The sequence below is a fragment of the Salvia splendens genome, chromosome 19 (genome assembly GCF_004379255.2).
Source record: "Salvia splendens isolate huo1 chromosome 19, SspV2, whole genome shotgun sequence".
NCBI lineage: Eukaryota > Viridiplantae > Streptophyta > Magnoliopsida > Lamiales > Lamiaceae > Salvia > Salvia splendens.
Window position 1 is genome coordinate 3474628 of NC_056050.1, and position 22079 is coordinate 3496706.

Consider the following 22079-nt stretch of genomic DNA (forward strand, 5'->3'; position numbering starts at 1 on the left):
CAACACTCCTAGTTTAAACCCAATTTTAATAACATTTATACCCTAACTAAACACTAATATCTCAAACATTAATCAACAATAATGCATTCAAACAAGCCACTGCACAAAATAATAACACAACACAAATTATCAACTCATTACAAACCCTAACCAAATTACTCCATTATTGTAAAAATAAGCATACTAACCAAATGATATATCAAATATGCGGAAGAATGACACCGATTAACTCCTTGTTGATGCAATTGCAAGAGATTGGCGTGCTTGGGGAAGAATGCGCCGCTGCTGCTGTGCGTTGGATGTGGTTTGGCGATTTGGGGAAGAAATCCCGATATATTCCCTTATTCTGTGAAGAAAAGCCATTGAGGTTGGCGTTTTTCTAAGTAATCTTTAATTATTTTTCGGAAATTCAATCGTAACACGTCAATCAGACTGGCGTGTTCTAAATCACAGACGCCATCACTAATGGAGTTTTTAACCAGTTGGCGTGTTTAAAATAAGTACCGTTATTTTTTTAATTCACAAATTAAATGTAAACGCCAGCCATGATTGGCGTTTTCACTAATAAAACGCCAGCTCGGTTGGCGTTTTCCCCATATATGGAACAATTAACAAAGTGAGTACATTTTTGTTATTGTAGTAGTAGAGTGCCCCATACATCCGATTTTCTCTTGAACCCGACCCTACTATTGGTTACAGATTTTCTTTCGATTCAGTCATTGAATGTAATGGCAAACCTTCATTGGGCACTATATGATTTCGATAATATCTTATGATCAGTGCTTTGATCTTGACACAGAACGTTTAGCATCTTCTCTGCCCCCCACGGTAGATGTGCCTCATTCTGTCTTATTCTATAGTTGGGGTTGTGATGCTGAATGTTTGGAGGGACTGCCTTGTTCTGTCTTACATATTGGACTAGGGCTGGCAAATCGTGTGGGTTGAGTCGTAATCGTATCAACCCATTATCGACCCAACCCAATCGTGTCCCAACCCATGGGTTCGTGTCGGTTCGTGCGTGTTATCGTGTACCCCAAAAAAAGTCAACTCTCTGTTAATGATAGTAAGTTAGCTTGACACGGCACGATCATGACTAAAAGATGATGTTATTATACTATTTAAACATGGTATTACAAGATAAATAAAAATTACCAAATTAGTAATTATTTCTTAATCAAAATAATAAAATGAAAGTAGAGTAATAGTAAATCTAAATAATAAAATTAAATAATTAAAAAATTGAATTTTTAATAAAATAAACGCATAATATTTTCGTAAAATTATAAAAATCAATTAATATTTTGTAATTAATAAAATTAAAGTATAGTATTTTTTAATTAATTAATTAAAATTAAAGTATTATATGTTTAATTAATTAATATTAAAGTATAATATTTTTAATCAACAAAAATAACTAAAATTAAAGTTTAATAATTTTTTAATTAATAAAAAAGAATTATTTATCTTAACGTATAACCCAAACCCGACCCGGACCTAACCCGTTATCTTCGGGTTCTTATTGGGTCGATCTTATAAGAACCCAAATACTAAACGTGCGTGTTCGTGTCGTGTTAATTTCGTGCGGGTCCGTGTCGTATTAAAATTGTGAGGCCCTAACTTTTTATATTGGTTTTGTAATAAAATGTGAGTGAAGTGATTAATAGAATGTTAGACCTATTTACCATTTATTTGTAAAAGTGAAATCTGAATTTTATTATGAGAAGGATCGAAATGACAAAATATAACTCTATTATAAGACGGAGGAAGTACTAATTTGAATTCATATTTATGATTAGACGTGGAGAGCTTATCCGCCATCGTCACGTAAAATTTATTAGTAATAAGTTGATTTTGATCCGCTTCTCAATTCTATTTTTAAGGACAATCTATATTAAAAACCTAGCATGTTTTCAATAAAAGAAATTATATTTACAAGAATCATATTATCATTCAAGTATAAAATCTCAAAATTTTCAATCCAAAATTAAACAAAGTCATAATATCTAAAACTATCGTGATCTTTAAGAAATATATGAATTGATTGTCCAAAAAGTCAAGCCTAAAAACAAGTCTTGCTGAAATAGTTCGATGCTTTTAAACAATCTATTTTTCTATGTTTTTCGAAATAGAAGGATGGATCTAGGCGAGGTCCGGGGAAGGTCGATCGACACACTACCGCAAACCCATGAATGCCGCTAAAAAACTTCATTAACCAACTTTGAAGTTGTCGTCGAACCCACAATGTCACATCTCAACCTTTTGCAGAATAGGTTGGGATAGTAACTCATAGATTAATGATAGAGGATGGTGAATAGAAACTAAAGATTCTTGTGTTTGAGAAAGAAAAGAGAGTTAGTGAAATAATAATAACAATAATAGTAATATATAAACATATATGAGAAAATCACATAAATTGAATAGCATAACATAGCTGAAAAATGAAGAAAATATACAAGTGGGTTCATCTCTTTTGTGTGTCTTGCCCTTGCTCTTCATCCACAGGCTGGGGTCTCAAGATGGGCTTGATTATCCAAAAGTTTTTGGGCTTGGATATGGGCCTCTCTGTTTCTACCCCACAAGAAACTGTATAGCCCACCCACCAGCAATCCACCACCCCAAAACACTGCAAAACAATCCATTTCTTCTTACATCTAATTTAGTCATGGTAAGCAAATTTAAAAAGAAAAGAAAAGAAAAAAAACTGTAGATATAAAATTTAAATTGTTATATTTATAACGACAGTAAATTTTAAAAATGGTCCCAGAACTAGTGTTTTTCACGCATGCGGTTCTTGGAAAAAAAATATCATCAGTGGTGCCTGAACTTATGTATTGAGATTCGTTTTCACTTTTCGACTTCTTTTTACTAAAAAGCCATCAAACCACTAAAAAGGTTAGTAAGAGCATCGTTAACGCTCGCGGTTGGGCCACAAAAAATGAGTCCCGGCCCGAGCGTCGCGTTGGAGGGGGAGGATTTGCGGCCTGGGCCGGGCCGGGGGCCCGGGCTCGCGTTAGATGGTTCGGGACGGACGCAACGCGGCCGGGTCCAGGGTTAATTCGTGTTCGGGCCGGGCCGCAAAGGAATTTTTATTTTTTTAAAAAAAATTGAATTTTTTTTATAAATACCACTCCATCCATCTTCGATCGAAAATTAACTTTTCCGTGTTATAAATTTTCGGCGTTTTTTATTTACGTGTAAAATACGTTGAAGTTGTGAATAGTGTCATTTATTAGTTGCGGCCCGGGTTGTGGCCTGCAGGGTTAGAGCAGTTGGGGCCTGAGACTCAAAATTTGGGGGGAATGATGACGTGGAGGGGACTTGGGGCCTGAAACCGGGCCGGGGTTAATGATGCTCTAATAGCTTGTGTACCCGATTTGTGTTTTATGATGTCGCTTTTGGTCGAAACGACTAACCTTCCCCAGTGAAGTGTTTCGTTGAGGAAAAGAGCGGAGAAGATGGCTGCTATGACGAGCGCCAAACGGCCCGAAAATGGCGCTGAAAACCGGCCCTTTCTTCTCGATAACCCAAGCTTGCAGCCAATAACTCAGCCCTGTCACTATCACACCCTGCAAAATTCCACATTCTTCAATCAAACTATTTAAAAAACACAAATCATTTCAACACAAAATCGATTATAAAAAAAAACTTTCACATACGCAATAGGCGACGGATAAGAGATCAACATCCCATCGAAGCTTCCAGGAGGAAGGATGCCTCTCCACGGCGGCAGCGTAGAGCGTAGACGAGAGGCAGCTGAAGCCGCATTGCAGAATGGTGAGGCGCAGTTTGCCTGGAAATTGGTTGAGGAGAGGAGCCTGCATAGTGATCCACATAGCGTAGAAGAGTTGGCCGGCGATGGCGAGGAGAGCGCCTTTGATCCAATCGTGGTTTGAGTGAGGCTTTTCGTCGAACAGGTGGTGGGCGGATTGAGAGTAGAGAGGTGGGCCCTTGAAGAAGGTGAAGGCCATGGTGCCGGAGATGCCTAAAATGGCGCCCAATACTTTGGCTAATCCATGCCATTTCGTTATACTCAGCTTTTCGATCCTAAATCAAGATATTCATCATTCTCTTACTGATAGATCGGATGAAATTGTACTGTATTCATAGTCTTTTTTGTATGGTAAGTAAAAAAATTATTTTAATTTCTAAAATTTGTTTAATAGTATATAGTATAAATTTATATTAAAATAAATACCATCAAATCTAGTACTCCGTATTATTTTTTTAATAATTTGTAAATTATATTATTTTTTGCTATGATCTTTTATTGAAGATCCATATTTTACAATTTTATGCATCAAAATTGATGATAATAAGAAATGAGAATTGAAGAAAGAAAATAATTATTATAATTATTTATAGGGATAATTTACATTTATTATATAAAATAATTATTTATAAAATTTCAATGCATTATTTTTAATATATGAAAATTAATTATAATTCTTATAGTAATAAAATATACTATGAAAAACAAAATATTGTGTTACCTTGGGTTAACTGGGGTTATTAATAAAAATACATTAAAATTAATAGTAATAATTTTTATATACTTATTGAAACTTAAATTGGATTGGGTTAAAATGATGACACCCTTGTACATAATCTAAAATTGAGTGTGAGTTCGTTTTATAAACAGGAAAGTTTTGTGTATACTTTTTCTTGATTGGGTAACAACATAATCATCGATTTGGAATATATAACTTTATATCACTCACTTTTCTACTATTCAAGTTAACTACGTAAATACTCCATGATACTACTAACAAAGCTCCAAATAATGTGGAGAAACATGTATTGTTATCTTGATTCACACTCTGTCTATGTAATTATATACAGATAGAGAATATAATACGGAGTATAAATTACTCCTAATATGTAAAAATTTCCTATGTTATACACTGGAACAAATATGACTATATTTGAAACTAATCAACTACTCGTAGTTCAATTTATAATTAGGAAATAAATAATATCGCACTCTAATTAATTAAATTACCTTAAACAAACGGCCATGATGAACACCAAAGCTGGAACAATGCTAAGTATCGCCGTGCCAAATGTTGCGGAAATATACTTTAATCCTTCTAAATTCAAATTGAAACTCAATGCTAACCTACACCATATATCACGTGCACCTACCATCAATTAGCATTAAATATTTAATAAAAAAGTGATATGGTCAGATATTGAAGTTACCCATATGAAGAAACAAAGAAAATTTTGCAGAATCCAGTCCATGAAATAGGAGAACCACCATTGCTAAAATGCAAGAAGAAAAGAAAGGACAAAAACAACATTAATCAATATTTCATATATACTTTTTCTCTAAACAAAGTTTATATAATAGAAATTGACCTGGTGAAGAAAAAGGCGAAGGGGAGCAAAGCGAAGAAGGCAAAGGCTTGTCGATAGGCGACGAAGACGGAAGGCTTCATCCCTGAGGACATAGCTGCCTTTGAGAGGAGAATCATGCCTGCATAGCTGCATTGTAACACTACCACTGCAATGTATGGCTTCTGCTTCTCCATGCTAAAGGGAAGAGAAATGTTATGCTACTTATTCTCACGATATTTTAATAAGTATGTATGGTACAACTTATGTGGATACAACTCAAAATTTATAGTGCATTTCTCTCATATCACTATCTAGTGGCCTAATGTACACTTTTTTTATGAGCATGCATGGATTCTACTTCCTAGGTCCCATATTTTTAGTCCACTTTATGTTGGGCGTGACTATAGGCAGAAGTGAGTAGAAAATATTAGTGGAATGTAGTATGATATAAACAATCTAACATCGGTGTACAAATAGAACTGAAATCACTATATAAGTCTCATGGACTCCTCTTCCTGTTAACCAATTGGTTTAGGAAATATCCATAGATTTCTGTCATTGGTTGTATAATAAATGTTAATGGAATGTGGGGTTGTTACGGACTCAATTCCCACATCGGTTGAGAGAACTGGTGCGGGGTGTATGGACTAAATATACTTTCTCTTCTAATGGCTAGTCGTTTGGGATGAGTTCTCTTGTTTGGTTTATATCACTTGGTGCTTTCATTGAGAGTCCAAATGGCTCGGAGTGGTGGCCGCGCAACAAACTCGCCGTGACCAACGAGTACGTTTGGGGCCGACTCAGGGTGGTGACCCATGGAGTGGTGGCCGGGCAAAGAATCCATCGTGACCAACGTGGCCGTGACCAACGAGAACTCGGAGTAGTGGCTCATGGAGTGGTGGCATGGCAAAGAACCAGCCGTGACCAACGAGAGCGTTGGCCCTTAAAGGAGGGTCGAATGTTACAGACTCAATTCTTACATTGGTTGTGAGAACAACTGGTGTGTGGTATATAAACTAAATGGGTTCTCTCTCCTAATAGGCTAGTCTTTTGTGATTAGTTCTCCAGTTTGGTTTATATCAGAGGCATATTTAACATTTATGAAAAAATAAAAGTGGATAATAAATGGATGAAAATGACAAAAGTTGACAAAAAAATTAGGGTATGGAGAGAGTAGTAGTATATATTAGGTCCCCAACCACCAACCATTATTGTTAGTTTTCTAATCTTGATATGTTTAAAGCAAGACTCAAAAATAGATTAAGGACTTTTGGATCGAACTAATTGTCTGGACTGTCCTCACATGTTGTCAATTTTGTCGTTAGACTCTCGGAATTGCAATTGAAACTATTGAGAAGCTCTACCAACTCATCACAACTATTTAGTGGTTGAATGTTTGATGACAAAATTGACAATCCAGAAGAACAACTCAGACACTAAATTAAACCCATTTTAATCACGATAATGGATTTTAACTCACACATTTCAAAATATAAGTCATTTGCAGTAATTACCCAAATGACAAAAATTGAATCTCCTAATGTGAATTCGCATTCGATACACATTGTTGGTGCACTTTAATTTGTGTCCCACTATTTTTTGGGTGGATGCATTAGCTTCAACGTTATCACTCACGCAACTTTCTTTTTTTTTTATGAAAAAAGCATTTATGTAAAAGACAAGTTATATATTCAAAAGAAGTTTCAATGCACGATATGTGAGAAATTCAATCTGGATATAATTGAAGGAAAAGTAGACATTTTTAATTACAAAAAGTGACAAATTTACACTATGGTGGTGACAATTTTGTCTTTTAAAATTACATAACTTGCATACATTTGTAATGAATAACGTTAAATCAAGTAGAAACAAGGGCATAATTAAATGGATGCATGTGAAAGGTTGAATAACATATTGAATAAATTACTATTCCATCCGTTTTATAAAATATCAACTATATTCATTTTGGTTTATCCCTCAAAATTATGCATTTTTTGTGTTTAGAAAACTTTTTTTTTTCTTTTCATGAGGTGAACTAAAGTACTTCAATCAATTTTTTTTTCTATCTCTTTATTGCTTACCATATATAACACCATAAAAATGGTTAAATGAGATATTTTTCACAGACGGATGGAGTATCATCAAATCACCGTGACAAACTAATCTTATAAAAACACAAAATTAAAAATGGAGTTATTTGCGTTGAATTTTTAAAAATTGGTCAAAATTAAGGACACATAGAAAATTGTTCTTAAATTAATAAGGATAAAATTTTCAATTAAGCGAGGAGAGGGCCTCCAATATTTGGTGTGTATATGTTAGTTTCTTTGAGTTTTTTTTTAAGGTGGGTGAAAAGTTTTGCTTTTGTAACTACTAGTGCCATAGTATAATTTTTTAAGATTGCTCATTTAGGGGGAAGATCTCTAATCTTTATTGCAAAATCATCTTTTTCACTTAATGTCTTTTTATTTTGTCTACTTATTTACTAGCCCGGTTTTAAAAGCATTGTACCTATACAATTTTATCAAGACCATAATCAAAATAGTAGTGTGGTGTGAGTTTTGAGGAAAAAAAGAAATAAACATATAAAAATCCAAGAGAAATCAAGAATTACCGCAAACACCAATATATAAAGGGAGAGAAATTATATACTACTATGGGCTATGGGGGGAGGGATGCTCTATGTAACATCAACAAAAATGGGGTAAATGCACATCACATCAACATGATATATTAGTGCACTACACCACCATTTCCTCTTTTGCATCCACTTTTTCTTGGTTTTCTTTGATTTGGGTTTCCTTATTCTTCCCCCAAATGACGCAGTACAATCCCCCTATCAGTAATATTTGAACACGTGCATATTTAAAAATTAGTACTCCCTCCGCATTTTCTGTGCTTATTTTGAAAAAAAGATAATTAAATAGTTAAAATGGAGAGAGAGTAAAGTAAGTGACAGAATAAAGTAGATAAAATCTTATATACATTATTCTCTCTTACTCTACTTTTTCTCCACTTTAATTAATTACTATTTTTATTTTTTTTAAATGAGTGCAGAAAATGAAGTGACTCAACTACCGCAGAACGGGGAAGTACTACTATATGACATAAATCAAATATTTTTCCTTGTAAATTAAAAATGGTCATATGTACATATCAGTGGCGGATCCAGGACCCGAAAATGGCGGGGGGCGGAACTTATATTTAAATATTAAATATTTAATTTAATATTATTTTTAATTATAAAATAAATAAATATTATATTAATATTTAAGTAGCCCTAGCTTCATTAATAAAATATAAACATGCTTCAGCTTGCAAATATGTATTATTCATTTTAAAATAAAAAATTATATAAATATAAACATGCTTTAGCTTGCAAATATGTATTATTCATTTTAAAATATAAAATTATTATAAATATATGTACATTTAAAATCACTGTAAATATTATATACAAAAGTGATATAAGTAGAGCACTAAATATTTATATTTCAAAAATATTTAAAATGTTTATTTTGTTACATAGAGAATAATTAAGATGCATGGATCAAATTATAAGTACTTTAGGATAAAAAAGACTTTAACACAAGATTAAAAATAATTTTAACTAAAGAATAAATATAACAACATAATATATGCAACTTAGTAGTATTTAAAGGTATTATTTTGATAATAAGAAGAAATATGAATTGATAAAATAAAAAATGAAAAATGAAAATAAATATGTTTTTGTTGAGGATTGAACCCTAGAAATCTTAGTTAAAAATTAAACAACCAAACCATTGAACTAATACATTTTATATGACATTTATTGAAAATAAAAATATTTCTACACTCTACGGAGGGGGCGGATATGCTATTTTCGGCTTGATTCAATGAAAAATTTAGGCTCTCCGGACGGTCGGGTAGGGGTGACCGCCCCCTGGATCCGCCACTGGTACATATATTATTAATTAGTCTATTTGTGGTGTGATGATCCGATTTAATTTCAAAAATTAAATGATTAAAAACAAAATAAAGTGGGTTTACGAAGACATACACAATATGCGACAGAGAAAAGATTGAGATCCCATTTAACTCGCCACTTTGATATGACCCTCTCCATAGCCATTGCCCAAATTGATGATTGTGTGCAGCTAAAAAAGCACTGCAACATTATCAGTCGAAATTTCGATGGATACTGCTTCACTAGAGGTGCCTAATCACACAAAAAATTAAATTAATTAGAAAAAAAAAATTAAAGCAAACAATAGCATTAATTTAATGTAGTTGAAATTAATTAATTAAATTAACCTGCATGACAAACCATGATGCCCAAATAAAATTGGCTGCAAGCATAAGCATGCAACCATGCACCCATTTCTCATTGGAATCCTTAGAATTCATTGAATTTGAGCATTTCATCAACCTAACTAGAGGCCCTTTACGAAGGCCTACACCATTGCTCCCGATAAGCTCAAACCCGAACCAACAAATTTCGCTATTCCAGCTGAAGTTCTTATCGAACATGTCTCAAATCTGGTCACATTTTTTTAAACAAAATTATTAGAAAAAATACTAATAAAAATAAAAAATTGTGTAATTTTGTTATGTTATAAATACCGAAATATAACAGCGATGAGAAAGGTGAGAGCCGGAATTGTGTTGATGCCAACGGAAGCAAATGTTGCGGAGACGTAGTTTATTGCATATGAGTATAGATTCGAACTCAAAGTTATGCTGCAATTAAATTTAATTAGTACACTATTTAAATTAATGTAAAGTGAAAAAAAATCATCTTTATAGGTCATATATACCCGAAGAAAGAACTCAAGAAAATCTTCAAGATTAGGGTGTAGGACAAAGGGTGATCAGGTTCTTCCTTTAAATAAGAAAGAAAAAACAAACATTAGTTGATGAACAATTTGAGGTAAAAAAAAAGTGTGAAATAAATTAGTAAATAAAACAAAATTAACCTATCGAGAAAGAAGGCGAATGGAGCTAAGGTTATGGTTGCGAACGCCTGGCGATAAACAACGAAGATGTAAGGGTTCATTCCTCGATCAATGGCGACTTTCGAGAACATAGCCATGCCTGCATATGTAAGCTGCACCAATATCATTCCTAGGCAACCTTTATTTTCTTCTAACATACTCACCAACTTCAATTTCCCCATTTTGTTTTCTTTTCTTTATGGTTTTTTTGTGTGTGGTAATCAAACCATGAGCTTTGAGGTATATATATAGAAGAAAACCCTCATCCAGTTCACCACAATCCACCACTCTCGTGCCGTGGCCATCCGTGTTAATGAGACTCGTGTCTTGTTTCACCAGACATATCACGATGTTATCTAGTTGAACGTGGTGAAATGTTTTTCAAAAGACAAAATCTTGTGCAGGATTCTGTCACGCAGATATATGGCACGATGTGAAATGTGGATTCTGAATCGGATACTACCTAAAAGTGGTAAATATGTTGACCGTCAAACGACCTAACTTTTGACGTGGGTGCATCTTCTTTTACTAATGTGAATGTACATGTGGCCATGTGGGGTCAATTTTTCAGTATGGTTGTAGTATATATTGGCAAAATTGTGAATCAATTAATGGGTTAGGTTAGTTAGTTTTACTGGAGCCAAACTCAGAAAAGGACAGACCAAAACAGTTGTCAACAATATGCATGTGCTTATTCTTATGTATTTATTCTTGAGTGCATCTATATTGCAATTGATATATACCAAAAACAAATAGAAATTAAATTTAAACTCTGATAATAATAATTGTTAAAGGGGTTTGAATAGGTATCTTAACATTCAATGTTTCAATATATGTAATTTAATATATGAAACATCAAATTAAGTAGAATAATGTTTCTCTTTTCTTGAGATACCAAACAATAAAATTTCGGTTCAGAGACATAGATGATGCACTACTTCGTGCACTGATTAACACAAGAATCAATTTATATTTGATTTATCATAGGTTAGCTGGCTATATAATTTCACGTATTAATTAATAATTTAATACTACCAAGACTATTTTAGATGAACAAGGGATCATGGGCTTCTTATTTTGTCAGTGGGATTTCACTGTGCAGACAATTTCAAACGTGGGGAATAGTAGGTCAAGTTAGAGGCCACTAAAAGAAAGAAAGAAAAAAAGATACAATCCAAATTTTGCAGAGCTTATCTTAATATGGGAAAAAACATATACTCCACTTTATTTAATTTAGTAGCAAGAATAATTGTAGAAGATGAAGGCTGTAGTGGCGAAGGATCTAATCATTGAGTGAGGGACAGATGTAGCTTTGCATTTCTTTATATTCATTTTTAAAAACCTAAAATTTCCGTATTTATACTGTACAAATGAGTCGGATTTGGAACATCATCCACAAAAGAAAAGAGAATATTTATCTTGTGCAAAAAATTTAGATGTATTAGTGTCTGAGATCAAAGGTCTCAGGTTCAAGTCCTCCGTGGCGTGATCTTTAAAATTTATGTTCATTTACTTATAAAACAGAGAAGAGAAGATATTACAGTACTCCCTCCATTCCAACTAAATTGAGACATAATTTTTTGGCACGAAGATTAAGAAATTGTGTTGAAAATTAGGAGAGATGAATAAAATAGGAAAGATAAAGAGAGAGTAAAGTAGATAGTGTAATAAAGTGAGAGTGATAGGAGATTTTTTTTGTTAAAAAATGAAATGACTCAACTTAATTGGGATATCCCAAAAAAAATACGACTTAACTTAATTAGTTGGGAAAGAGGGAATACATTTTTGCGTGAGTTTGAAACTTTTGCACAACATAAAAGCATAGAGGAATTGAAGATAACAACAAAAAGGAAAAAAAAAGCATACTAATCCCAATTGATGGTTAGATGACACCGACAAGTTTCCTTCACATATTTGTTTCTTAAATCCATCATTATATTCATTACAAACGAAGAATGTAATTATAAATGTGTAGCATAGTGTAGTCCTCAAATTTCACTTATCCTAAACATCTTCAACAAAACTATCTGATGGATCCGCGAATTTCTGATGTTAGTAAATGCTGGTAGAGAATGAAGATTACGACACAAAGAATTTACGTGGTTCGATTTACTGAAGTAAATCTACGTCCACGGGAAGAAGGGAGGGCAAGATTGTATTGCTTGATCTGGGGTTACAGCTTACAACACAGACTTGCTATATGGTATTTTATCTCTAGAGAGCTTAACCTTTTTCTATCTGATCTAAGTTCTATTTATACATTGAACTAAGATCGTGGTTTGCAGCCCCACTAACAAGATCGTGGGTGAGCAATAACTGCTCAATAACTGCTTCGTACCACTAAATAGATCGTGGGTATAGCGGAGGTCGTGGAGGCTTTTCATGAGTCCACTAACTCCTAGTTCGGTCGAATGCTGAGACCGAACTGCTGGACTTTACCGATCAGCTCTTGCCGATCTGAGAGGAGAGCTTGACTGGTCGGCTTTTACCGAGCTGTAGGCTGAGTCCGAACTCTTTGGTCGTGCCGAACTCTTTGGTGCCGAACAGATACTCTTTCTTGGGCTCTGGGCTGATGGGCCGTCACTGTTATTGGGCTTGCCATTAGGGTTTAGTTCGTACCCCATCACTACCCCCCCCGAAAAGCGAAGTGAATCACTTCGGCGAGGTGAGTCACTTCGGCATTCTGGATAATGGTAAGGGGGAGGCTGACGTCAGGGGACGTGCCTTGCGCGTGCCTGCATTAAATGCGACAGTAAAATCCGGCCGTTGAATCCTGAAAAGGTGGGATTCGAAACAGCGCAACGATCTCGAAATCTTTCCCGAATCTGATAAATATGCTCTTTCTTCCTCATTTGAACACCTTTGCTGTTGCGTCTTCTATACTCTCTCTTTCTCGAGAAATTTTCTTCCGCTTTCAAGAGCTTCTTCAGACTTTCTTCACCTTCAAAAAGTAAGAAAAATGTCTTCTTCTTCTTCTTCGGAGTCGGGTAGCGGTAGGAGAGGCGGTAAGGGGTCTTCTGGCCGGAAAGAGTCCGGGGAGAAGACCGTAGAGTATTTCCATAGTATTTTGAGTAAGGATACTGTGGTATCCCTACCCGAAAAATACTTTTTTCCTGGGGGGAGGGCGGTGGTACCTGACGGTGATCATAGGGCTGACTCCCCGCCGGAGGGTTACGCCACCGTGTACGAGGCCTGCTTAGAATGCGGGCTTCGTTTCCCCCTCCCTTCTGCCTTTATAGATTTACTAGATTTTTTTCAGCTTCCTTTAGGCCAGGTGACTCCGAACTCTTGGAGGCACTTGTCGGCCTTCGCTGCCGAACTCCGTAGGTTAGGAAGGGATTTGTCTTTGAAGGCGATCCTTAAATTCTTTCAATTTAAGAGGAAGGGGTCTTGGTTTTACTTGATCCCTGTACAGCCCTTTAGGGCCTTTTGTAAAACGAAGTGGCCGAAGTGGCAAAACCGCTTCTTCTATTATGATAGGACCGCGGCTCCTAGTTTTCCTTGGAGAGGGCCGAAGTCTGTTATCCGTCATCCTCGGCCTGAACCGTTGGACGAGCTCGATGGCGAGCTCAACAAGATTCCCATAGTTAGGAAACAATACACGGAGTCTGAGCTCGTCAAGGGCGACGTCGTGTTCGACATCTCGTCTTCGGACGAAGAGGCCGAGGGTGAGGATTTCTCTTTATCTTTATGCTCTACTGCTTTAACGAAGAAAATCTGACTTTGCTTTCTTGCTGTTTGGCAGTGTACATGCTGAATAAGGCTATCCGAAAGTCCTCCGAGCTTGTGGAGCCGGAGAGGCAGAGAGCCCCTCGCTCGGCATCTGAAGCCGAGGAGAATCCGAAGAGGCAAAAAACCTCTTCTTCGGATCCGAAAGTGCCGGAGTCGTGTTCGGCTAAAGGGAAGGGGAAATTTCATGAGTCCCCAAGAGTGCCGGGGAAAGACCTGGTCATCTCCGAGGTGGTTGCAGACATCCCGGAACACGTCCCTGAGCCTTTTCAATGGCCGACAAATTTTGTGGAGGTAAGCTTTCTGACTTGGCTTCTTTTCCACATTTTTTGATGGCCATTCTGTTGAGTTTTTTCCTTGTTCATCTTCAGAGAGCCAAGCTCGTCTCCGTGGAGCTCTCCAAAGCATCCCACGACTACGAGGAGATGCAGAAGAAGTTGCATCTTGCTCGTAGTCTGGCCGAACAGGCTGAGGCCAAATTTGAGAGGGCCCGAGCTGCTAGGATCTCGGCTCAGGATGAAGCCCGGTCAGCCAAAAACCAGCTCATCATCCTGCAAGAGCAGACGAAGCACCGGGAGGCTCAGAAGGAGGCTGCCGCCGTGGCTGCCCAGGGGGAGGCTCTCCGTGTTTACACGGAGAAACTCTTTTTGAGCAGCCAGTTCTCGGCCTTTGTCGGTAGTCTGGTAAGGCTAATTACCGATAAGGGCGAGCAGGGGGCCGACGTCGTGCTGCCTCTGTACAGCCGTGAGATAGCAGCTCGGCTTCAGAATCTGCCGCTCCTTGAGGAGCTCGCTTCATCCTCGGTCCTGCTTTCTGCAGACCGAGTCCGGAGTTGTCGAGCTGATCGGGACGAGAACCTGGAGGCTATCTTTGCCTCCGTGGGACCCGTTTCACCCGCTTCGACTTACAACGGAGAGGGTGAGGCCGAGTCGCTGGAGCTGGAGGCCGAAGTCGAGCGGGCCGGGCATCCGGAGAAGGAAGCCGATCAGGAGGCGGAGGCGAGGCCGGCAGGATGCGAGGCCGAGGCTGAGGTAGCTCAGGAGAAAGAAGCTGAACCAGACCAAGGAGCCGGAGACGAAGCTGGCGGAGTATGATTTCGTCTCCCTTCTCTTAGTCTAGTTTCTTCCTTGTAAAATGGCCTTGAAGCCCTCCTAGTGTAAAAATTTTCCTTGTGAATGAAAAATTCTCTACACTTGTCTTCGTATAGCTTTTCGTACTCGCCTTTATTCCTGTTGTATTTTACTATCTGCTCGGTACAGCTGCCGAACTAATATAGCTGCTTTGTACTCAAGGAGATGGAGATACTTCACTGGAAACGACTGTACTCTTCGGCTTTAGACGAAGCTGAGAAAAGAGCTATAGCCGATCAGACGAAGAATGACGAGCTTCTGGCTCGTTTAGTGAAGCTGGAGGCCGATAATAAGGACTTAGAGTCCGATAAGAAGGATCTGGAGGCCGAGCTGAATACGACCATTGCTGAGAGGACTGCGTACGAGGATTACATCCGTGTGCGCGGGGGAGTGACCATATCAGATGTTCAGAGTCGAGTTGACGAACTGTGGGAGGAATATCATGTACTCCGGAGGAACAATGCGCTGGAGAGCTCGGCTTGCCAACAAGTTGTGAAATCATTGCGGCGCTGGGCTTCTCGGTACAACATTGTTCTTTCTCGGCGCCCCTCCATAGAAAGATTCCTTCGGCATATCGTGCCAACAGATGCTCGCACTCCAGATCAAACCTCTGGTTCCCTTGTTCAAAATCCTACTCCCAGTCAACAACGAACTCCGGAACAGCCGGAAACGTCAAGACGAGAACGGGCTCAGGAGCAACCGGAATCGTCAAGACAGGGACGGACTGAAATTCGCCGAGGAGTTGTGACTATGAGCGAGCAAGATCAGCAGATGCTTATTGCAGAGACTCTTCATCGCCGAGGTGTTAGGACTTCTCGGGCTCGGGGAAGAGGCGTTGGGTCGAGGATAGCATCTCGTCGACCTGCTTATTCTTCATCTGCTCGGAACAACCGAACTCGGCTTCCAGAGGATTTTGCAGATAGGTGGCTTAACTTCAGCAACCCTGGACAGTAGAATAGTCCTTTGTAATAGCGTAACGCCATTTTGTAGGGTAGCGGAGTTGTATGCCGAACAAGATTTGAAAAATGAAATTTTGTTTTCGCTTCTAACACTGTATTTACAGCTTAGCGAAAAAATTTCATCGTACTTGTCCTCGGTCTTATGAAGTAAACTTCTTTGACCGGACTTGGTCCTTGGTCTTATGAAGTAAACTTCTTTGACCGGACTCGTCTTTGGTCTGATGAAATAAACATCTTTGACCGGACTCGTCTTTGGTCTGATGAAATAAACATCTTTGACCGGACTCGTCTTTGGTCTGATGAAATAAACATCTTTGACCGGACTCGTCTTTGGTCTGATGAAATAAACATCTTTGACCGGACTCGTCTTTGGTCTGATGAAATAAACATCTTTGACCGGACTTGGTTTGTGTTCTAATTTGGCGATTTTTGTCGCCGGGATCGAACTTTCCCTTGTCCTAATTCGGCGAGTTTTATCGCGTGGATCGGACTTTCCCAGTTAACCGAAGTGGTCTTATGCAGTAAACCTCTTTGACTAGACATGGTCGTCCCCGGTCTTATGAGGTAAACTTCTTTGACCGAACTTGGTCGTCCTAATTCGGCGAGGTTTATCGCGTGGATCGGACTTTCCCTTATTGCAGTTCGTTTCAGACGAAGTGCTTATTTCTTAAGCCGAATTGTGGTCTTGTATCTTCCTGAAGCTTGGACTCACAATCGTTGGCTTATTGCAGTTCGTTTCAGACGAAGTGCTTGTTAAGCTGAATTGCGGTCTTGTATCCTCCTTGGAAGCTTGGACTCACAATCGTTGGCTTATTGCAGTTCGTTTCAGACGGACTGCTTGTTAAGCTGAATTGTGGTCTTATATCCTCCTTAGAAGCTTGGACTCACAATAGTCTTTAATAATCGATCTAAAAAGGGGATCAGTCTTTAAAGAACGATATACCTTGGTACCATTTGTAAGAGACGACAAGCACATAGAGACAAAACACATAGAGAAAAAATGAAAAAGATGAAAGAAAAAAACTTTAAACTTTTTATAAAACGACAAGTAAAAGGTACAAGTAAAAAACAAACAAATAAAAACATATACCCCTATGACCGAACTAGACACGAGACGGACTGACCGGACCTTTGTCTCTTACAAGTGGAACTTCTTGAGGTTGGAGACGTGCCATGTTCGGGGTACTTGTTCTCCTGACATGTGAGTCAATTTATAAGACCCTTTGCCGAGGACTTCTGACACCCGATATGGACCCTCCCATGTGGGTTCGAGTTTGCCCAGCTTTTCTGCTCGGCTTACTTCGTTGTTTCTCAAGACGAGATCTCCCACTTGAAATTGAAGCTTTTTCACCCTTTGGTTATAATACCGGGCTACTTGCTCCTTATACTTGGCTGCTTTTATGCACGCCAATTCTCTTCTTTCTTCGGCGAGATCTAGTTCTGCTCTCAGTCCGTCGTCATTCATTTCTGAGGAGAAATTTAGAGTTCGGGGACTGGGTACGCCGATCTCCACCGGAATTACGGCTTCAGTGCCATACACCAGACTATACGGAGTTTCACCGTTGGAGGTTTTGGGTGTAGTTCGGTAGGACCATAGGACTTGAGGGAGATTTTCTACCCATTGTCCTTTGGCTTGTTCTAACCGAGCTTTTAACCCTTTCACCAGAATCCGGTTCGTTACTTCCGTTTGTCCGTTTGCTTGGGGATGGGAGACCGAAGTGAACCGCTGTTGAATGTTCAGCTCTTGGCACCAATTCTTGAACGTCTTGTCGGTGAACTGAGTCCCATTATCCGAGATGAGGATGTGGGGTATGCCAAATCGGCACACTATGTTCTTCCAGACGAAGTCCAATGCCTTTGAGCTCGTTATCGTAGCTAATGGTTCCGCCTCCACCCACTTCGTGAAGTAGTCCACGGCAACGATAAGGAATTTCATTTGCCGAGGAGCTTGAGGAAGTGGTCCCACTATGTCTATGCCCCATTGCATGAAAGGCCAAGGGCTTTGCATAGTGTATAGATCGGTCTGCGGCATCCTTGGGACATTTGCATGAATTTGGCACTTCGTACACTTCTTGACGAGCTGCACTGCCTCTTGTACCATGGTTGGCCAATAATATCCCCATCTCAGAACTTTTTTAGCTAAAGCTCTGGCTCCGATGTGGCTACCGCACGACCCTTCATGAACTTCTCTGAGGATGTAGTCCGTCTCTTCTGGTCCTACGCACCGCAATAACGGCTGGAGGTAAGACTTTCTAAAGAGGACTCCTTCATGAAGTTCGTACCGAAGTGCTCGGCACGTGATCTTCCGAGCCTCTCTCTTATCCTCGGGCAATTGTCCTTGATCCAGATACTGCAAGATCGGCGTCATCCAGTTCGGCGAGCTGGATACTGAATGTACCTCGGCTTCATCAATGCTTCGATGCATTAATTCTTCCGCCTTTGAGCTCGGATCTGAGGCCAACTTACTTAAGGTATCTGCTCGGCTATTTTCCGCTCTAGGAATGCGGATTATCCGAAAATAGGAGAAACTTCGGCTGATGCTTCGCGCTTTGTCCAAATACTTCTTCATTCTCTCGTCACGAGCTTCACTTGTACCCAACATGTGATTTACTATGACTTGTGAATCACAATGGACTTTGAGAGATTTGACGAGCAGACTTTGCGCTAACTGGAGTCCGGCCAGGAGGGCTTCGTACTCGGCTTCATTATTAGTAGTGGGGAATAGGAACCGAAGTGAGTAGGTTACCTCGTGTCCGTCGGGAGCGACAAGTAGAATACCAGCTCCACTTCCCATCTTGTTTGAAGCTCCATCTACGAATCCGCTCCAGCAGTCCGGCGGCTCTACTTCGGATTCCAATGGCTGTGCTAGTTCGGTATTGGCAGAATTCTTCTGTTCGGCAATAACAGGAATTGCTTGATCGAACTTTGCTTCCGCAAGAAAATCTGCCAAGGCTTGTCCCTTGATGGCTTTCCGAGGTAGATATTCAATTGTGTGCTCTCCCAACTCTATAGCCCACTTGGCGATTCTGCCTGATGCTTCTGGTTTGGTCAACACTTGCCGAAGTGGCAGATCAGTTAAGACGCATACCTTGTGAGCATAGAAGTATGGCCGCAGTCTCCTTGCTGCATTTACTAATGCCAGAGCAATCTTTTCCAGTGGTTGATACCTGGTTTCTGGACCTCTTAATGCTCGGCTTGTAAAATAGATGGGAAGCTGCTTTAGGCCTTCTTCTCGTACAAGCACCGCGCTGATGGTTTGATCCGATGCCGCTAAGTATAAGAATATTACTTCGGCTTCGGTTGGAGCAGAGAGAATAGGAAGCTCGGCTAGATAACTTTTGAGCTCGTCAAAGGCCTTTTTCTGCTCGGCTCCCCACTCGAACTTTGGTGCCTTTTTCAACACCTTGAAGAACGGCAGTTGCTTTTCGGCTGCTTGGGAAAGGAATCGATTCAGTGCGGCTAGACATCCGGTTAGCCTTTGCACGTCATGTATGGACTTCGGCATTGCCATGTTCTGAACGATTTGAACTTTTGAGGGGTTTGCCTTGAGTCCGTCCTTTGAAACCCAACAACCCAGAAACTTTCCCGAATCTACCAAAAAGGTACACTTTTGGGGATTAAGTTTGAGGTTGGCTTTCTTGAGCACGTTGAGAGTGGACTTGAGGTTGTGCTCGTACTCCGAAGTGCTTTTGCTTTTGACGACTATATCGTCAACATACACTTCGACCTCCTTTCCAATCAGGTGCCGAAAAAGCTTGTCTACCATCCTTTGATAAGTGGCTCCGGCATTCTTTAAACCGAATGGCATCTTTTTATAAGCGAAAATGCCGAAATCAGTAATGAAGGCCGTTTTTGAAGCGTCAATCTCATCCATTAAAACTTGATGGTATCCTTTGTACAGATCAAGAAAACAAAAAATTTCAAAGCCTATCAAAGCTTCTACTTTTTTATCTATGTTCGGAAGGGGATAGCAATCTTTGGGACAGTGCTTATTTAGATCGGTGAAATCTATGCACATCCGCCATCCTCCTTCCTTTTTCTTGATCATGACAGGATTGGCCACCCACGAAGGATACTTCACTTCGAATAACACATCCGCCTTCAATAATTGACGGACTTCGTCATGGATGACTTGACTTCGTTCTGCCGCAAAGAGTCTTTGCTTCTGTTTTATCGGCCGGACTGAAGGATCAATATTTAACCGATGAGTGATTACCTCGGGGGGCACTCCGGTCATGTCCAACGGAGACCATGCAAAGACGTCTTTATACTCCTTGAGGAGCTGGATGGTTTTTTCCCGAAGTAGGGGCGTTCCCGCGAAGCCGATCTTAACCGTTCTGGATGGATCGTCTTCGTACAGCTGAACTGTCATCGAGTTCGGCTCCGGTATGACTTCGGTCATCGCCTCTGACTCCGGCTGCTGTGATTGCTATGCTTGGTGGTGCCGATCTGACTGCTCGGCACTTCTAAGCGCAATTTGCAGACATTCCTTTGCTCTCTTTTGGTCACCTCGGATGACCGCTATCCCTCCTTTAGTAGGGATCTTGATGGTGAGGTGATAGGTGGAGCAAACGGCCCGAACTGTGTTGAGCCAGTCTCTTCCCAGGATGACGTTGTACGGGGACCGAGCTTTCACCACGAAAAACTCAATCATCGTACTGGAGCTAGTAGGCGCTTTCCCCACCGTGATCGGAAGGCTGATAATACCTTCAGGGCGGGTGTCCTCCTGGGTGAAGCTCTTCAGGGGAAGCGGAGCCGGACTGAGCCGAGCTGGGTCCACTTCTAGTTTGTCGAAGCACTCTTTAAAAAGAATGCTAACCGACGCTCCTGTATCCACAAACACCCTGTGGATCAGTTTGTTTGCCACTCCGGCTTGGATGACAATGGCGTCTTGGTGAGGAGAGATGGCCGGGACGGGATCAGCAGCCGAGAACGTAATCACTTCGTCCTGCTTCAGCCTTTTATGCGTTGGCTCCTCTCGATTGGAGCCTCTGCGTTCTGACTTTAGGGACGACTTGGTCTTCCCGGCAGGGAGCGCGTCAATAGTCTGGATTACTCCATCATATTGCGGCTCGTCATCGTCTTCGGGATCCGGCTGCCTTTTCGGATCCTGAGGAGCGCAGTTCGCACCACTCTGCTTTTTATTCTTCTTTGGCTGCTTGCTTCGGTATTTTTTCAATGTCCCTGCCTTCACAAGAACATCGATACCTGCAGCCAAGTTTCTGCACTCCTCAGTATCGTGACCGTGGTCTTGATGGTAGGAGCAGTAGCTATCCTGTGGTCGGCGCGCGACTGATTTCGTCATCCGCTTTGGCTTTTCGAATAGGTCAGAGTGCAGTTCGAAAATTTCCGCTCTCGGCTTGTTCAGCGGTACGAACTGAGCGAGCGACTTCTCGGGATTGAGACGAGGTCCCAATCTGTCTTGCACCGGAGCCCTTTGAATTCTTTCAAATGGAGTCCGGCGAGGATGCCCTTGATCGCTATGATCGGGCTTCCTTCTGTCTCCTCGGGTCGATGAGCTGTCTAACGACCGTTTGCGACGGTCTGCCTCATCGGCCCGGGAGTACTGGTCCGCAATGTCCCACATTTCCTGAGCTGTCTGCGGACCGCACTCAACGAGCTTCCTGTAGAGAGCTCCGGGCAGGATTCCATTTTGGAATGCCGAGATGACAAGCAGATCGTTGAGATCGTCTACTTGCAGGCATTCCATGTGGAATCTTGTCATAAAGTCGCTGATTTTTTCGTCGCGACCTTGACGAATGGAAAGCAGCTGAGCCGAAGTGATTCGGGCTTCCGCTTTCTGAAAGAACCTCCTGTGGAAGGCATCCATTAGATCTCGGTAAGATCTGATGCTGCCCTGGGGGAGGCTATCGAACCACCTTCTCGCGTTCCCGATGAGCAGCTCGGGAAACAGCTTGCACATGTGGACCTCGTTGAGACCCTGGTTC

At 40.2% G+C, this 22079-nt stretch overlaps 1 protein-coding gene and 1 pseudogene across 1 annotated transcript; both read right to left on the reverse strand.

The window, feature by feature from the left end:
- Positions 1 to 2461: 2461 nt before the first annotated feature.
- Positions 2462 to 5635, reverse strand: LOC121780172 (WAT1-related protein At1g43650-like). Its single transcript, XM_042177686.1, has 6 exons — positions 5359 to 5635; positions 5200 to 5262; positions 5000 to 5116; positions 3657 to 4044; positions 3414 to 3566; positions 2462 to 2623 (listed from the first exon to the last, which is right to left on the reverse strand). Exons 1-6 carry the CDS (start codon positions 5529 to 5531, stop codon positions 2462 to 2464), a joined length of 1056 nt encoding a protein of 351 aa, XP_042033620.1. The 5' UTR covers positions 5532 to 5635.
- A 3376-nt stretch (positions 5636 to 9011) lies between these two features.
- On the reverse strand, positions 9012 to 10495 carry LOC121778861 (annotated as a pseudogene).
- Positions 10496 to 22079: the final 11584 nt, after the last annotated feature.

Excerpts from the sequence above, each read along its gene's own strand:
- LOC121780172 (XM_042177686.1), bottom strand. The coding sequence starts at position 5,531 with ATGGAGAAGCAGAAGCCATACATTGCAGTGGTAGTGTTACAATGCAGC. Across the intron at positions 3,567-3,656 it reads TCTTATCCGTCGCCTATTGC|GGTGTGATAGTGACAGGGCT; the intron begins GTATGTGAAAGT and ends GGAATTTTGCAG. Across the intron at positions 2,624-3,413 it reads GAAACACTTCACTGGGGAAG|TGTTTTGGGGTGGTGGATTG; the intron begins GTTAGTCGTTTC and ends ATTGTTTTGCAG.